Source organism: Salmo trutta, chromosome 34, assembly GCF_901001165.1.
Source record: "Salmo trutta chromosome 34, fSalTru1.1, whole genome shotgun sequence".
Classification (NCBI taxonomy): Eukaryota; Metazoa; Chordata; class Actinopteri; order Salmoniformes; family Salmonidae; genus Salmo; species Salmo trutta.
This window is the reverse complement of record NC_042990.1, coordinates 2,444,340-2,460,947: the sequence shown is the minus strand read 5'-3', so window position 1 is coordinate 2,460,947 and position 16,608 is coordinate 2,444,340. Positions and strand designations below refer to the sequence as shown.

Here is a 16,608-nt window from a genome sequence, read left to right as displayed (position 1 = left end):
GAAAACCACACTACAGGCTGATCCAACTTTGATGTAATGTCCTTAAAACAAGTCAAAATGAGGCTCAGTAGTGTGTGTGGCCTCCACGTGCCTGTATGACCTCCCTACAACGCCTGGGCATGCTCCTGATGAGGTAGCGGATGGTCTCCTGAGGGATCTCCTCCCAAACCTGGACTAAAGCATCCGCCAACTCCTGGACAGTCTGTGGTACAACGTGGCGTTGGTGGATGGAGCGAGACATGATGTCCCAGATGTGCTCAATTGGATTCAGGTCTGGGGAATGGTGGGCCAGTCCATAGCATCAATGCCTTCCTCTTGCAGGAACTGCTGACACACTCCAGCCACATGAGGTCTAGCATTGTCTTGCATTAGGAGGAACCCAGGGCCAACCGCACCAGCATATGGTCTCACAAGGGGTCTGAGGATCTCATCTCGGTACCTAATGGCAGTCAGGCTACCTCTGGCGAGCACATGGAGGGCTGTGCAGCCCCCCAAAGAAATGCCACCCCACACCATGACTGACCCCCTGCCAAACCGGTCATGCTGGAGGATGTTGCAGGCAGCAGAATGTTCTCCACGGCGTCTCCAGACTCTGTCACGTCTGTCACGTGCTCAGTGTGAACCTGCTTTCATCTGTGAAGAGCACAGGGCGCCAGTGGCGAATTTGCCAATCTTGGTGTTCTCTGGCAAATGCCAAACGTCCTGCACGGTGTTGGGCTGTAAGCACAACCCCCACCTGTGGACGTCGGGCCCTCATACCACCCTCATGGAGTCTGTTTCTGACCATTTGAGCAGACACATGCACATTTGTGGCCTGCTGGAGGTCATTTTGCAGGGCTCTGGCAGTGCTCCTCCTGCTCCTCCTTGCACAAAGGCGGAGGTAGCAGTCCTGCTGCTGGGTTGTTGCCCTCCTACGGCCTCCTCCACGTCTCCTGATGTACTGGCCTGTCTCCTGGTAGCGCCTCCATGCTCTGGACACTATGCTGACAGACACAGCAAACCTTCTTGCCACAGCTCGCATTGATGTGCCATCCTGGATGAGCTGCACTACCTGAGCCACTTGTGTGGGTTGTAGACTCCGTCTCATGCTACCACTACAGTGAAAGCACAGCCAGCATTCAAAAGTGACCAAAACATCAGCCAGGAAGCATAGGAACTGAGAAGTGGTCTGTGGTCCCCACCTGCAGAACCACTCCTTTATTGGGGGTGTCTTGCTAATTGCCTATAATTTCCACCTGTTGTCTACTCCATTTACATAACAGCATGTGAAATTTATTGTGAATCAGTGTTGCTTCCTAAGTGGATAGTTTGATTTCACAGAAGTGTGATTAACTTGGAGTTACATTGTGTTGTTTAAGTGTTCCCTTTATTTTTTTGAGCAGTGTATATTAAAACTAGTTCCTCACAGTAAGCTATTTGAAAAATCTTTCCAACAAACTACCCCTTGATAATCACCAATCTTCAGTGTGAAAGAGTTATAGGCCTACTGCTGCATTGGCCTATAGGCTATCAGTTACATGCGCTAAATTCTTTAGCCACCAATGGATCACGGTGTATCAATGTGTCCATATGGCAGAGGCTGGTGATCTTGAAATTAGTTGACTTTTAACTTTTTGATTTTTATCATTTTAATTCCGATTTTTATTATTAACCACGTGACAATGATTTTGAGAAAGGAAAACGTTATTATTGAAATGAAACTGTTCCACGAAAATGCGCATTTGAAAATCATAACAAACTTGAAACTCACACGCTGCCGATGAGGTCTTTATAAAATAATTGCCTCCACGTTTCCATGGTCTTATCTTGCCTATAGGCTACTTTGAAGCAAGGTAAGACATGCCTCATATCATACAAAATAAAACATTCAGCCTTCAAATAATGAAGTATGTTTTCAAAATGCATCCTGCCTCCAGCTCACATTGTAAAGTAGTGGGTGACGCGCTGATAGCCTGTTGCCTGCACTTGAATGGTGAATGAAAGGCACACTTCAATTACCAGTTGAGAAATATAAATAGTAGCTCATTTTAATCGTGCACCAAAACAATTTTTAACATGTGATTGCATTTAGAATTGTTGCGCAATGAACGGGCTTATAAAAACACATGTTTTACTCCAGCAGCTACCAGCTGAAGAGGTACAGGAGACATCCTGCTAAAAAATAGGCTTTGTATAGTGTGCACGTGTGATAGTTGTGTTGGATAAGATACATGATGACTAACAAAATTCTACAAGATGATGCTACTTAACCTATAGACCGTTAAGCATGACGATCAAATGTACACTGAGGACACAAAACATTAGGAACACCTGCTCTTTCCATGACATAGACTGACCAGGTGAATCCAGGTGAAAGCTATGATCCCTTATTGATGTCACTTGTAGAATCCACTTCAATCAGTGTAGATGAAGGGGAGGAGAAGAAGGAAATGGCTCAGGGTTTTCACCATGGTGACCAATGGTGACTTTCAAACAGTTCGAGAGTTTAATGGCTGTGAAAAAGCTGAAGCTGGATCAACAAAATTGTAGTTACTCCACAATACTAACTAACCTAAAAGGCAGAGCTAAAAGAAGGAAGCTTGAACAGAATAAAGTATTAAAAAAACATGCATACTGTTTGCAATAAGACACTCAAGTAGAACTGCAAAAAATGTGGAAAAGAAATTAACTTTATGCCCAGAATAGAAAGCATTATGTTTGGGGCAAATCCAACACAACACACCACTGACTACCACTTTATATATTTTCAAACATGACATTTTTTTAAATAATGATAATATTATTTTCAAGCATGGTGGTGGCTGCATCATGTTATGGGTATGCTTGTCATCGGCAAGGACTAGGGAGTTTTTTTTAGGATAAAAAGAAACGGAATAGAGCTAAGCAAAGGCAAAATCCTAGAGGAAAACCTGGTTCAGTCTGCTTTCCTACAGACACTGGATGATACATTCATCTTTCAGCTGGACAATAACCTAAAACACAAGGCCAAATATAGTTTCTTACCAAGATGACATTGAATGCTCCTGAGTGGCCTAGTTACTGTTCTGACATAAATCAGCTTGAAAATATATGGCAAGACTTGAAAATGGCTGTCTAGCAATGATCAACAACCAACTTGAAAGAGCTTGAAGCATTTTAAAAAGAATAACGTGCAAATATTGTACAATCCAGGTGTGCAAAGCTCTTATAGACTTAACCAGAAAGACTCACAGCTGTAATCGCTGTCAAAGGTGATTCTAATATGTATTGACTAAGAGGTGTGAATACTTATGTAAAAGAGATGTTTCTGAATTTCATTTTCAATACATTTGCTAACATTTAAAAAAATATTTTCACTTTGTCATTATGGGATATTGTGTGTGTAGAAAAAAATATATTCAATACATTTTGAATTCAGGCTGTAACACAACAAAATGTGGAATAAGTAAAAGGGTATGAATACTTTCTGAAGGCACTATAGAAAGACTAATTTCTAGCTGATCGCTGAAAAATCTTGTCCTTTGGCACCTTTCCTTAGAATCTATAAACCATACTAGTCCCAAGCACCTGGGAAGGGACAATTAAAGGGGAAGGTCAGTGTGATATTAGCACTTTAAAGGTTTCCCATTACATCCCAGCCTCATATACGCCCCTGCCTTTAATGGCTAGTGGGATAGCCTATGCAGTGGGCTGAGTGATTGTATGGGCAATTTCAAACATGTCTCTATGGTGACTCTACTGTAAGGGACTATATTCTAAGGGCAGTCCGTGCTGTGTCCCTGTGGATCCCAGTGTGTCAATAAAACCATCAGCGGGCCCGGTGAGACCTCCACAGAAACTCTTCTGCCCTCTGGTCCCTATTGAAATGAACAGGGGTCTTAGTGCAACGCTGCACCTGGCCTAAAAAACTGCTGAGGCAGCCCGTTCTCTTATTCCCTCTGCCTCTCCAACTCCCCCCTCTCTTTTTCTCGCTCTCTCTCTCTTGGTTCCCTTGGAAGTTTGGCTGCAGGAAAGGCAGCTCTTAAGTAGATTTCCGAGCAGCAGAGAAGCCCGCAGTGTGAATATTAAGAGCGCTTTGGCTGCCCTAGAAGCTCCTGAGTTCAACAGTCGGCGGACAGCCAGGGGAGGCCCTTTTTGAACGGGAGGCGAGAGCTAGCGACGACGCTCACGTCATCTGTCACAAATGTGATTGTTGACAATCTCCCAAGGAGGGGGAAGTTGAGACGGTGCAATTTACATAACTGAATCAGGACGGAGGGTTTCGGGGGGGGAGGGTGGGGGGGGGGGGGGGGGGGGGTGAGAGGAATGTTTAAGCAGAGAGGGAAGTCTTCTTACCTGGAATGCCTGGTGGGGTTTTCAGGTATTTCCCATTGAAATGCTGTATCACCACTTCACATTTCTCAGTCGACTCCATCCTGTGACAAAAGGATGAATACAAGTGGGAATATTATATTACACATGAAGGAATACTTAAAACATGCTATATAAAACATACAACAGTCCTTGAATATCTACTGAAGTGCCTAGGCAGAATACGACTCTTACACACGATGAAACCCGAAAGCATGACATTTCATACATGCAGTACCTTTGAGTATGCATGGAACATTTTCTATGTTGATCCAATGTAGATCCGAGGCCCTATGACAAAACCTATTGTTTTCCTTGGCTGAGTGCCTACAGTATTGTGGCTGAGTCATTTTACGAGGAGGCAAATTGAGGATGTACACCCTTGAGTCACAGTGATATCCAAATTCTCCTGGGCTAATTGAGGAAGAGAGTGGGGTGAGCACTAATAGGACATGAGAGACGGGACAGAGCGTCGACTGTCTGTGTGTCATGGAACAGGAAGAGTGAGTGTGGTGGAGTTACTAAGGGAGCGGAGTCACACAGTGCGACTGTGACTCATCTCATTTACAGAGAACAGAGTAGTATCATATTAAACCCTTGCCTCCCTCCCTCCCTCCCTCCCTCCGCCCAACTCAGACCACTGATCATCTAAATACGTACGTACCAGTAAGGGGTCTGTGATGTCTCTCTCTTTCACTCTGTATCCCTCACTAGATTATCCATCATCTGTCACCCTGCCTTCTTTGCTTTCTGTCTTACTCTCTCGCACATCTCTTTTTCGGTTTCGTCCTTCTCTGTCCTTTTCTTTCCCTCCCCCGTTCACCCCCCTTTTTTCCATACCGCTCTTCTTGACCCTCTTATCTTTTTCTCATGACTCATCCATCTCTTTCTCTCATCTATCCATTTCCTCCCTTTTCCTCCCCTCGCCTATTTTCTACCCAATATGTCTCACCGGTCTTTCTTTCTCATCTGTTGTTATCCCTGTTGTCCTCTCTCGCTCCCTCCCTCCATCCCTCCCTCTCTCTTTCTTTTGCTTTCTGGCAGTGGGACCTGTGGTGTAAGTGGGTCAGGTCCCTGTGTCTCATTGTGGCAGGGTGAGTCAACGGAGCCCTTTTCACAGTGAGTGGCCTTGAATGGCCTACCCTGCACACATTCACCCACCGCTGCTGCCAGTGATCTAATGGGGCGCACGTGCCCCAGACACACACACACACACAAACACAATTACACACGCTCTCAGTTCAGACCCTCCCTCCTGCTAGTCCCAGCGGTAGAGAGGTCCCAGAGGAGAGCATCTGCATAGAGCAGAGGTAACCTCTCTGTTTTCCTTCATTTCTATATAAACGCACTTCATACTAACTATATGCAATAATTCACTTCTGTCACGAGTGGAACTAGGGGTTGATTTGTAACTGGTAAAATGTATCTCTCCTGTGAGCAGTTGGATCAGACCCATTCAGGATGACAACTAGTCTTGACCTCTCTCTCTCTCTCTCAATTCAATTTCAATTCAATTTAAGAGTCTTTATTGGCATGGGAAACATATCTTTACATTGCCAAATCAAGTGAAATAGATAATAAACAAAAGTGAAATCAATAATAAAAAATGAACAGTAAACATTACACTCACATAAGTTCCAAAAGAATAAAGACATTTCAAATGCCATATTATGTCTATATACAGACTCACTCTCTCACTCTCGTGCTCTCTCACTATACACATCTTCCTCCCTCTGTTACAACCTGTTCTCTCTCTCTCGCTCTCTCCATCTGTTCCACCCTTCCCACCTCCCTCATCCCTCCCTCATCCCTCCCTCCTGCTCTCTCAGGTCTGACGAACCCCTGGCAGCCACCCATCCTCCTGGCTGCTCTGTCTCTTCTCTGCTCTCTGTGAGGCAGGGAGGCCTGATGGTTAATGACATCAGGTGATCATGTCCACAGTGATTAGCTGTGAGGCCCCCAGTAATGGGCTCTGATAACGGTGTAATGGAGGAGTGCAGAAACACTTAGCAAGGTTTACTCTCTCTAATGCCCCTCTGTCCCTCAACATCTGTGGACTAGAGGCTGGGGCCCTCTGTCACAACATCTGATTGTTTAAATCTCAAATGGACGGTACCCTATTCCCTATGTAGTGAATTGCTTTTGAGCAGAGCCCAGGGAATATATGCACTATATAGGGCATAGGGTGCAATTTTGGATGCACCCTTGTCTCTCTCACTCTCTCCTGCTTTTCCATCTCTCTCTCTCTTTCATGCTCTCTTGCTCACTCCCTCTTTCTTCTCTCCCACTCTATGGACTTTCTCCCCCATCCCTCTGTTCTTTTTTCTCTCAACAGTATCCCTCGGCATCTCTCTATTTGTGCCTCTCCCTTCCACTCCTCTCTTCCCGTCACCTCTTCCCCTTCTCCTCTCTCTCTTTCCTCATCATATTCCTTCCCCACTCAGCCCTACTTGAACAGGTGGAGCGTGTTAGCCTGCGCTGAGCTGTTGTGTTGGTGTGTGTGTGTGTGTGTGTATTGATCTGCTGGAGTCTGCCTGTCAATCCTTCTGTAACCCGCTGTAATAGAGTGGGGAATAGGAGGGGACTGCAGCACGGGCTGATTAAGAGAAATCTCTGCAAGATGGTGTTGTTGTTCTCATGAACACCTTCCTCTGGGTAAACAAGCCGGGAGTGTTGTGTTGTGTTGTGGGGAGAGAAATGAGAGCAGTGTGGAGGATGAGGAGGACGTACATGACTTTGAAGGGATAGGAGGGTAAACTCTCATTTTACAGGAGGAAAATAGAGCCTAAACAAATAGCTTAATGCTATGCAGACACAAGTGTCAATATCTCATGGACCCCCCCCCCTCCCCCCAAACACACACTCTCCCCGCCCCACACACACATACACGCACTTCCCCTCCATACACATGCACCCCCCACCCCAAACACACACACTCTTCAGGCACTACAGACTCTGTCTTTGGCGTGAGTGTGTGTGTTCCAGCAAGCAGTGGTGGAAAAAAGTAACCAACTATCATACTTGAGTAAAAGTAAAGATACCTTAATAGAAAAACGACTCAAGAAAAAAGTAAAAGTCACCCATTAAAATTCTACTTGAGTAAAACTATACAAGTATTTGGTTTAAAATATACTCAAAAGTAAAAGTATAAATCATTTCAAATTCCTTATGTTAAGCAAACCAGATGGTACCATTTCCTAGTTTTTTATTTACAGAAATCCAGGGGCACACTCCAACACTCAGACATCCTTTACAAACAAAGCATTTGTGTTTAGTGAGTCCGCCAGATCAGAGACAGTAGGGATGACCAGGGATGTTCTGTTGATAAGTGTGTGAATTTGACAATTGTCCTGTCCTGCTAAGCATTCAAAATGTAATGAGTACTTTTGGGTGTCAGGGAAAATGTATGGAGTAAAAAGTACAATATTTTCTTAAGGAATGTAGTGAAGTAAAAGTAGTCAAAAATATAACAAGTAAAGTACAGATACCCCCAAAAAACAACTTAAGTAGTACTTTAAAGTATTTTTACTTAAGTACTTTACACCAGTGCCAGCAAGCATACCTGGCGAAGCCGACCCCTCTGCTGACCCCGTTGGCGTCCCTCAGGATCCGTGTGGAGATGACGTGACCGAAGGGCTTCAGCATGTTCTCCAGCTCCTGCTCATCCATGGACACCGGCAGGTTGGAGATGTACAGGTTGGTGGGGTCCTGCTCCTGTTGCTGTGGAGGGAGAGAGAGAGATTCACATTTAGATTCAGAGAGCTTTACTGTTCCAACATTGGGCAATTTGGTTTCAGAACGATACACAAAGAGAGATGCACAGTAAACAGAGAGAACGAGAAAGTGAGAGAGGATGTGTGTTAGAAAGGATGTATCAGTTATGCTTTAAATAATCTATGGATTCCACATGACTGGGAATACAGATATACATCTGTTGGTCACAGATACCTTAAAAAAAAGGTAGGCGCGTGGATCAGAAAACCAGTCCGTATCTGGTGTGACCACCATTTGCATCATGCAGCGTGACACATCTCCTTCGCATAGAGTTGATCAGGCTGTTGATTGTGGCCTGTGGAAGGTTGTCTCACTCTTCAATGGCTGTGCGTGGTCGCTGGATATTGGCGGGAACTGGAACATGCTGTCATGCACGTCCATCCAGAGCATCCCAGACATGCTCAATGGGTGACATATCTGGTGAGTATGCAGGCCATGGAAGAACTGCGGCATTTTCAGCTTCCAGGAATTGTGTACAGATCCTTATGACATGGGGCTGTGCATTATCATGCTGAAACATGAGGTGATGGCGGCGGATGAATGGCACAACAATGGGCCTCAGGATCTCATCAAGGTGTCTCTGTGCATTGAAATTGCCATCGATAAAATACAATTGTGTTCATCGTCCGTAGCTTATGTCTGCCCATACCATAACCCCACCGCCATCATGGGGCCCTCTGTTCACAATGTTGACATCAGCAAACTGCTCGCCCAAAGAACGCCATACATGTGGTCTGCGGTTGTGAGGCCGGTTGGACGTACTGCCAAATTCGCTAAAACAATGTTGGAGGTGGCTTATGGTAGAGAAATTAACATTAAATTCTCTGGCTACCGCTCTGGTGGACATTCCTGCAGTCCACATGCCAATTGCACGCTCCCTCAAAACTTGAGACATCTGTGGCATTGTGTTGTGTGACAAAACTGCACATTTTAGTGGCCTTTTATTGTCTGTTTGTCTGTGTGTTTCTGAATACCGATGTGTGTATTTGTACACCAGTGAGTGTGTAAGTGTACACTAATGTGTGTGTGTGTGTGGTCTGTAGCGCCCGAGGGTTCTAGCTAGCTAGTGGGGGCACAGCTGGAGGGGGCAAAGCCAGGGAGAGAGGGTGGCAGCGGGCCAGCTGCGTCTCTCCAATACGGCCAGTCTGGACACCCACCAGCACTCATCTATCACATCTCATCACACCTTTTAGCCCGCCGAACCCAGGGCCCACTGGAGTACAAGCAGCCACAGCAAGGCATACATTTTTTAACAGTAGTGTCTTCTATTCTCCTGAATGGGAGCAAGATGTGCTGTGGTATAGCTAGCAGGTTAGCTAGCAGCCCTAAGGGCTAACACCTAAACATGATACTTCACTTTAGCCACAGAGAAGAATGACCAGCCAAGGAATCCACTTTACCAGCAGCCTCTTCCCATTCCCTTAATGAAAGCAAGCAGTGCTGTGCTGCTAGCAGGCTAGGAGGCTAACAACCCTGAGGGCTAACACCTATACATGGTACTTCACTTTAGCCACAGAGAGGAATGACAAAACCCGACCCAGACATCAACAGACATGACCCCTTTAAAATGGCCTCTTTCAGAGGTAGAGGGAACAAACTGTGACTAAGCCTTAGGCACTTCTTATTTTCTACTCGGTGCTTCTTCCCTCTCTCTTTTGTCTTTTCCCCCCTCTTTTTGCTTTGTTCTCTCTCTCTATTTGCTTCCTCCCTCTTTTTGTTGTTATCGATAGAGAGCAGAGGAAGTATCTCGGCCGTCCTGTTTCCGTCCGACTGTCGGTCCTTTCTCTGATTAATTAAGTGTCTTATCGAACAGGACATGGAGGATCTGATTAAAACCCATGGGCGCTCCACTTGGACAAAACCCATGCTGAAAAAACAGGAAAACATTGGTCTTCTTCTAACCAGGAACTCAATTAGCAGATTTCAGGGAAAATAACAAGGCCTTGTTGTTTTGGTGGTTTGACACCATCCTGTCCCTTACAAAAAAAGATTGCAGTCAGAGTGCATTATAACCGCAGTATGCTGCAAATACTGCATCCAAAATAATACCGTTTTTTTTTATTTCAGTAATTTTGCAGTGTAACTGCAGTTAGAGTGCAGTATAACTGCAGTTCAACTGCAGTACACTGCAGTTATTCTGCAATTAGTTCGTCCAAAATACCACAGGTCAACTGCAGTTACTGCACTTTTACTGCAGTTTCAAAACTGCAATCATTTTTTGTAAGGGGCCCATGCTAAAGTATGTTTTACATTGTTTCCAGTGTATTCATGAGTTGTTGGGGGGTACAGCTTAATGTAGGTAGCATGAGGTAGTGCAGAAAGGGCTACAACTCTTAATTAAAAGTTACTTATATACAATTGTATTCCATTACAGCCCATTGATTTCCACAGGGCCAGTATTCAGAATTATGTCAGATAAATTCTAAATTCAATATTAAGGCAAAAACTGGTTCACATAGTTAGACATGCATTAGCTCATATCAAAATGGTTCAACCAATGAGTAGGGCGTGAAGGACTGTGTGTGTGTGTGTGTGTGTGTGTGTGTGTGTGTGTTGACGGGCGGCCTAGCGTTTGCGGAGGGATTAACACGTGGAGCTCTTTTACACTCGGACGTCTCACATAATTTCCGCTTTGATGGCATTCCGCCTCACACACCCATTAATACCCCGCTGTTGCCTTTCCTTCCAGATGAAAAGGTTGGAGGGAGGATTGGAAATGAGTGTGTTTTGACGCAAGGTGAGATGGGCCGGCCCCATTCCGCCAGGAGATTTAATTTTGCATATGCTCAGCTGTCGGGCCATAAATGAAAGAGTAATTGAGGTGAATGTGTGTGTGTATGTTTGTCTAAGTGTGTGTGATGGTGTGTGTGTGTCTATGTATCAGCAAATGTGTGCATGTACAAGGGGATGAGTGTGAGTGGGTGTGTGCTTGCATGTCTAGGTGTGTGTGTGTGTGTGTGTGTGTGTGTGTGTGTGTGTGTGTGTGTGTGTGTGTGTGTGTGTGTGTGTGTGTGTGTGTCGTTGCTTGCAGGGGCCTTGGCAAAGTGTCTCCTTGCCATTGAGCTGTGCTGTGGAAGGTTAATGGTACGCCTGCAGGCTGTAGGGGCTCTTTGATGGGGATAATTCCTCCACCTTGCCACCAGGAGGAGGACGGTGCCCCGTATCACTTCCCTTGACGGATGGCACGCAGCGCCCGAACCAACAGCCTCTGTCATATTAAGGGTCTGCTCTGTTTACCTCAGTATAATTTCAATGAATATTACCTCGTTGCAGGGGAGGCAGAGAGAACAAGAGACAATGGGGAGAGAATGAGAGAGCGAGAGAGAGGGAAGGAAAAGAGGGAAGGGGGTTGAGAGAATGGGAGCTCTGACATGACATAGAGAAATGTATGACACATAAAAGAAAGCCCTTGTTGCCTTTGCAACAAGGGCTTTGTCCTTAAGGATAAGGCCATTAACAGTGCTCACGATCTGCCTCAAGGCAATCCAGGTTGTATTCATTGAAATGATAAAAGTGAGAAGAGACAGACAGACGGACGTGCGTCTTGACTGGGGGCAGTGTATTTGAGATTACACCGGTGCTCTGACTGCCCTACCTCTCCACCCCTCCCCCTCTCCTTCAGAGAGAGAGGATTAGAGCATGCTGGGTAATTGGCTCTACAGGCTCTCTGATTCGTCCTCAGTGCGGTGGCTGTTTCTTCTCTTCAGGGTGGTAAGGGAGCTCACAGTTCCCCAGGTAGGGAGACAAGGAGATTGGATGACCCCCCCCCCCCCCAAGCCAGGGAGGGGGGGCCAAAACGATGGCTGGTGGCTGGAGGAGGGGTAGTAGTGTTTCCGTTTTTATGGTCTGGGGAAGGCTATTAAGAACAAAACAGTTGTGTTTGTGTGGACATGTTTTATGTTTTCTCATGTGTCGCCAGAGAGAAAGCTAGAGTAGAATGGGTTCTAAGTGCTCATTGTGGAACCCCAGGTCTGTGGTGCCTGTTTTAAAGCTCCACCAACCAGGTGGGAAATGACATAGAGAGGGAGACAGGGGAGAAAGAGAGAGGCAAATGGGGAGACGGGAGAGGGTGTGGGAGAAAGTGAACGAATGCATCCCCTCAGTTCAAAAGCAGCCCCGGGTTAAATTTGTCAGGAGTCAGAAGGAGCCGGAGACAAAAAGGCGGCGGAACAAAGCGCTGTCAGTCAGACAGACTCTTTCATGAACCCCCTTCTGCTCCCAGCAACAGGCCTCCCCCCAAACCCCCTCCCAGCCCTATCCCAGACCCCCAAACGTTGTGATCAAGCCACCCGCCTTTGAAGGGTCTGTTGTCAAACACGTCCCGGCCCCCACTCTTCCCTCTGTCTGTCCGCTGCACCGTCCCCTCTCTCGACAGCCACATAGACAAGTGTGTTAAGTGTGTGTGAGGGGATTTAGGTCTTAAAAAGGTGCTGTAGAATTATGTGAGAGTACAGATTCACCCCTCACCCCTCAAACACACACACACACACACAAGCACTCAGGCATCAATGCATCAATGCACGCCCATGCATAATGTACACAGACAGTTGCATAAAAATAGCTCACACATACACTCTCTCTCACATAGTCCCTGAGTACAGCACACGAGAGAGGGAGAAAGAGAGAGAGAGAGAGAGAGAGAGAGAGCAACGTGTGAGGTCCTTATGCTCCACACTAGGGGGCTGACAAAATCCACATTCTAAATTCATGCTTTCTATTAGAAACAAAGAGATGAGAGGCAGAACATTTGTGCTGTCCCCAAGGCGGCCATTTCCTTTTGAATTACTGCACATTAAAAACAAACAGCACCTAAACTGCCTGATATTTAGCCATAATAATAACAACGAGGCAGTACACAAAAGTATGATTTTCTTTCCTTCCCGCCTATCTGACATACAACACAATTGATCCAATCAACTGCTCGTGCCATTATGTCAATGTAATGTCATGTAATCACATCTGGACGCAGTCTGCAACTGACCATTTACCAGAGTAAAAAGCTGCACCTTTTCGTTCACCTCGATGACAATTCATTTTCATTTAGCTTCAGCCAGCCAGGACAAATCCACTACTCCACTCTGCCACAAAACAGCCCTATCCTAAAATGAGCATGCATTGCTACGGAGTGTAGTCTACAGTCATGGCCAAAAGTTTTGAGAATGACACAAATATTCATTTTTACAAAGTCTGCTGCCTCAGTTTGTATGATGGCAATTTGCATATACTCCAGAATGTTATGAAGAGTGATCAGATTAATTGAAATTAATTGCAAAGTCCCTCTTTGCCATGCTAATGAACTGAAGAGAGAGAGGAGAGCGGTTCAATTGTTGTGAAGAAGGCTTCAGGGCACCCAAGAAAGTCCAGCAAGCACCAGGACCATCTCCTAAAATTGATTCAACTGTGGGATTGGGGCACCACCAGTACAGAGCTTGCTCAGGAATGGCAGCAGGCAGGTGTGAGTGCATCTGCACGCACAGTGAGAATAAGACTTTTGTAGGATGGCCTGGTGTCAAGAAGGGCAGCAAAGAAGCCACTTCTCTCCAGGAAAAACATCAGGGACAGACTGATATTGTGCAAAAGGTACAGGGATTGGACTGCTGAGGACTAGGGTAAAGTCATTTTCTCTGATGAATCCCCTTTCCAATTGTTTGGGGCATCCGGAAAAAAACTTGTCCGGAAAAGACAAGGTGAGCGCTACCATCAGTCCTGTGTCATGCCAACAGTAAAGCATCTTGAGACTATTCATGTGTGGGGTTGCTTCTCAGCCAAGGGAGTGGGCTCATTCACAATTTTGCCTAAGAACACAGCCATGAATAAAGAATGTTACCAACACATCCTCCGAGAGCAATGTCTCCCAACCATCCAGGAACAGTTTGGTGATGAACAAAGCCTTTTCCAGCATGATGGAGCACCTTGCCATAAGGCAAAAGGGATAACTAAGTGGCTTGGGGAACAAAACATCGATATTTTGGGTCCATGGCCAGGAAACTCCCCATACCTTAATCCCATTGAGAAGTTGTGGTCAATCCTCAAGAGTCGGGTGGACAAACAAAACCCCACAAATTCTGACAAACTCCAAGCATTGATTATGCAAGAATGGGCTGCCATCAGTCAGGATGTGGCCCAGAAGTTAATTGACAGCATGCCAGGGTGGATTTCAGAGGTCTTGAAAAAGAAGGGTCAACACTGCAAATATTGACTCTTTGCATCAACTTCATGTAATTGTCAATAAAAGCCTTTGACACCTATGAAATGCTTGTAATTATACTTCAGCATTCCATAGTAACATCTGACAAAAATATCTAAAGACACTGAAGCAGCAAAGTTTGTGAAAATTAATATTTGTGTCATTCTCAAAACTTTTGGCCACGACTGTATTACATCAGATTAATTCCGACCTAGTGTTCTTTCCCTTCCTGTGAGCACAACAATCTATGTCAGTGACAGCTAAGGGTGTCCGACCACCCCCTCCGAGGCACCAAGGTGTTCAGTTGAGTTAAGCCTAACACTTATTCACACTCTTTAATTCCATGAGCCCACCCAGTACCACCACAGCACCGTCCTCCTTCACATGCAGTTGGATATGGTTTATTGCCACTTACGGGAAAATAGGTAGCTGGTACTATTATATATATTATAACCCCCCTCCCCCCCGGGCCTTATTGCTTAATCCTAATCTGCCGAAGATGTTAGATGCCATGCGAGCGAACAAGAGGTGGTGATACATTATTAAGGGTTTCCACACGCCTTCAGCCCGCCAGCCAGGCAGCAAGGGTTGTTTTAGGCTAAGAGGCATCATCCAGGCGGGAGGCGGGCTGGGCTGGGTTACCATCCTGGGTTGGGAGGTGAAATATTTATTGGGCAGAGAGAGTTTGGATGGCAAATAGGGTGTAGGAATGTGCCACGGCGTGCCATGCGGTTGTGCTGCATGTAAGTAATAAAAAGCAAATGTACACACACGTACAAACACCGAGGGCCTGCAACGTGTCTCAATAACGGCTAACAGTATCTGAAAAAAATGGAATGGCTACAAGAAATCCCATATCGTTTGCAATCTTTGTTTAATGTGAACATCTAACATGATTAGTTCAAATCAAACATACATTTAAACATATCTCAATCTACACATGAACCTTTACATTAGCAGCATGACAACTATTAACCAGATGAAGCGAACCTATAAAGACTTGCTACCTCTCTCTCCCTCCTCCCGCTCTCATTTTCTCCTTCACACACGTGGGAGAAGATCAGACCTTTTCCCAGCAAAACTGACATAAGACCTCTCAATCCCAGCAGCCATCAGTACCATGCCTCACACATTTTGATGACGGGTTAATGTGAATTTAAATGGGTCAATATGTGCTTCACCCGCGCTTAATCACGGCCACTGATTAGATTTTGTATCTCCCTCGGTGAGCTAATATTCCAGAGATAAAAATTTCATGTGGAGCTCGTATCAAAAATGCATTATTAACATGGAAGAAGATGGGCACCGGGTGCTGGATGGTCTCACCCCTCTTCCTTATGCACAGACACACAGCAAGATCTTAAACAGGCAGACAAAATATGTTTTTATTTGGTCAAATCCCAGGTCGGTCTCATTAAGTCCTATTATGTCTATAATCATGATGCTTCCTCATCTCCCAAGATGAAATAACATCACTAATCTCTCGCCCATTGTCATAATGCGTTTACGGTATCTCCCCCCATGACGGTGTTGCTACAACAGCTCATTGTGTTCTTGGTAAATGCATTTTCTCATTCTCAGCCCTAATGCATCATTCATGATATCATTTTTGGGAGATTGAATTCCTGTTTGTTGACATCATTTGGTGGGTGGTCATTCGTTTAGATTCGTTTAGGGCGTGTTGCTACTTGGTGTTTGATTCCTGTGTTGACCAGGAGGGCACCTCTCCCGACATCACGCCGTCAGGAGACATGGCTGTAAATTATAGATGATTCACTCAGAGAGGGTACCTGTGTCGGCCTAGATGACCTAGCCAGCTCAAATTGAACTTCTCACCTTCTGCCTCCATCTCACCATCCCTTCTATCCAGCTCAGAAAGCCTCATCTTCAATACAGTCGTAGAGATTGGGCTGGTGTATCTTTTCCTATATGGACTATATAATCCATGCATTCCAGTTCTCGGCAAGGGTTTGAACAGTTTCAGGGAACAGAACCGAAAACCGGAAAATAATGACATTTTCCAGGAACAGACTCAGAACCGCGAACGGAAGTGACCCTACAGAGGGTGGGGACCGAGCTCCCTGCGATCCAGGCCCTCTATATCAGAAAGGAAGGCCCGGAAAATCGTTAAAGACTCCAACCACCCAAGCCATAGACTATTCTCTCTGCTTCCACACAGCAAGTGGTACTGTTTTTTTCCCAGTCCCACAAAAAAACGCTAAAGTGCCAACGCTAAGCCCTCACTATGTCACTCAGAAAATCATTTCAGTGTCTGCCTGCCAGCTGAAAATCTTTGCCAGTGTGTGTGCATGTGTAGG

At 45.5% G+C, this 16,608-nt stretch overlaps 1 protein-coding gene across 3 annotated transcripts in view; it reads right to left on the bottom strand.

Moving 5' to 3' along the window:
* LOC115173306 (RNA-binding motif, single-stranded-interacting protein 3) overlaps nt 1-16,608 on the bottom strand; it is a 235,349-nt gene that overhangs the window by 76,892 nt on the left and 141,849 nt on the right. For all 3 annotated transcript variants that reach the window (XM_029731289.1, XM_029731286.1, XM_029731288.1), the window contains 2 exons: nt 7,892-8,049; nt 4,315-4,394 (listed from right to left, as the gene is read on the bottom strand). In XM_029731289.1, the coding sequence (XP_029587149.1) occupies nt 4,315-4,394; nt 7,892-8,049 (238 nt within the window). The remainder of the gene's footprint in view (nt 1-4,314; nt 4,395-7,891; nt 8,050-16,608) is intronic.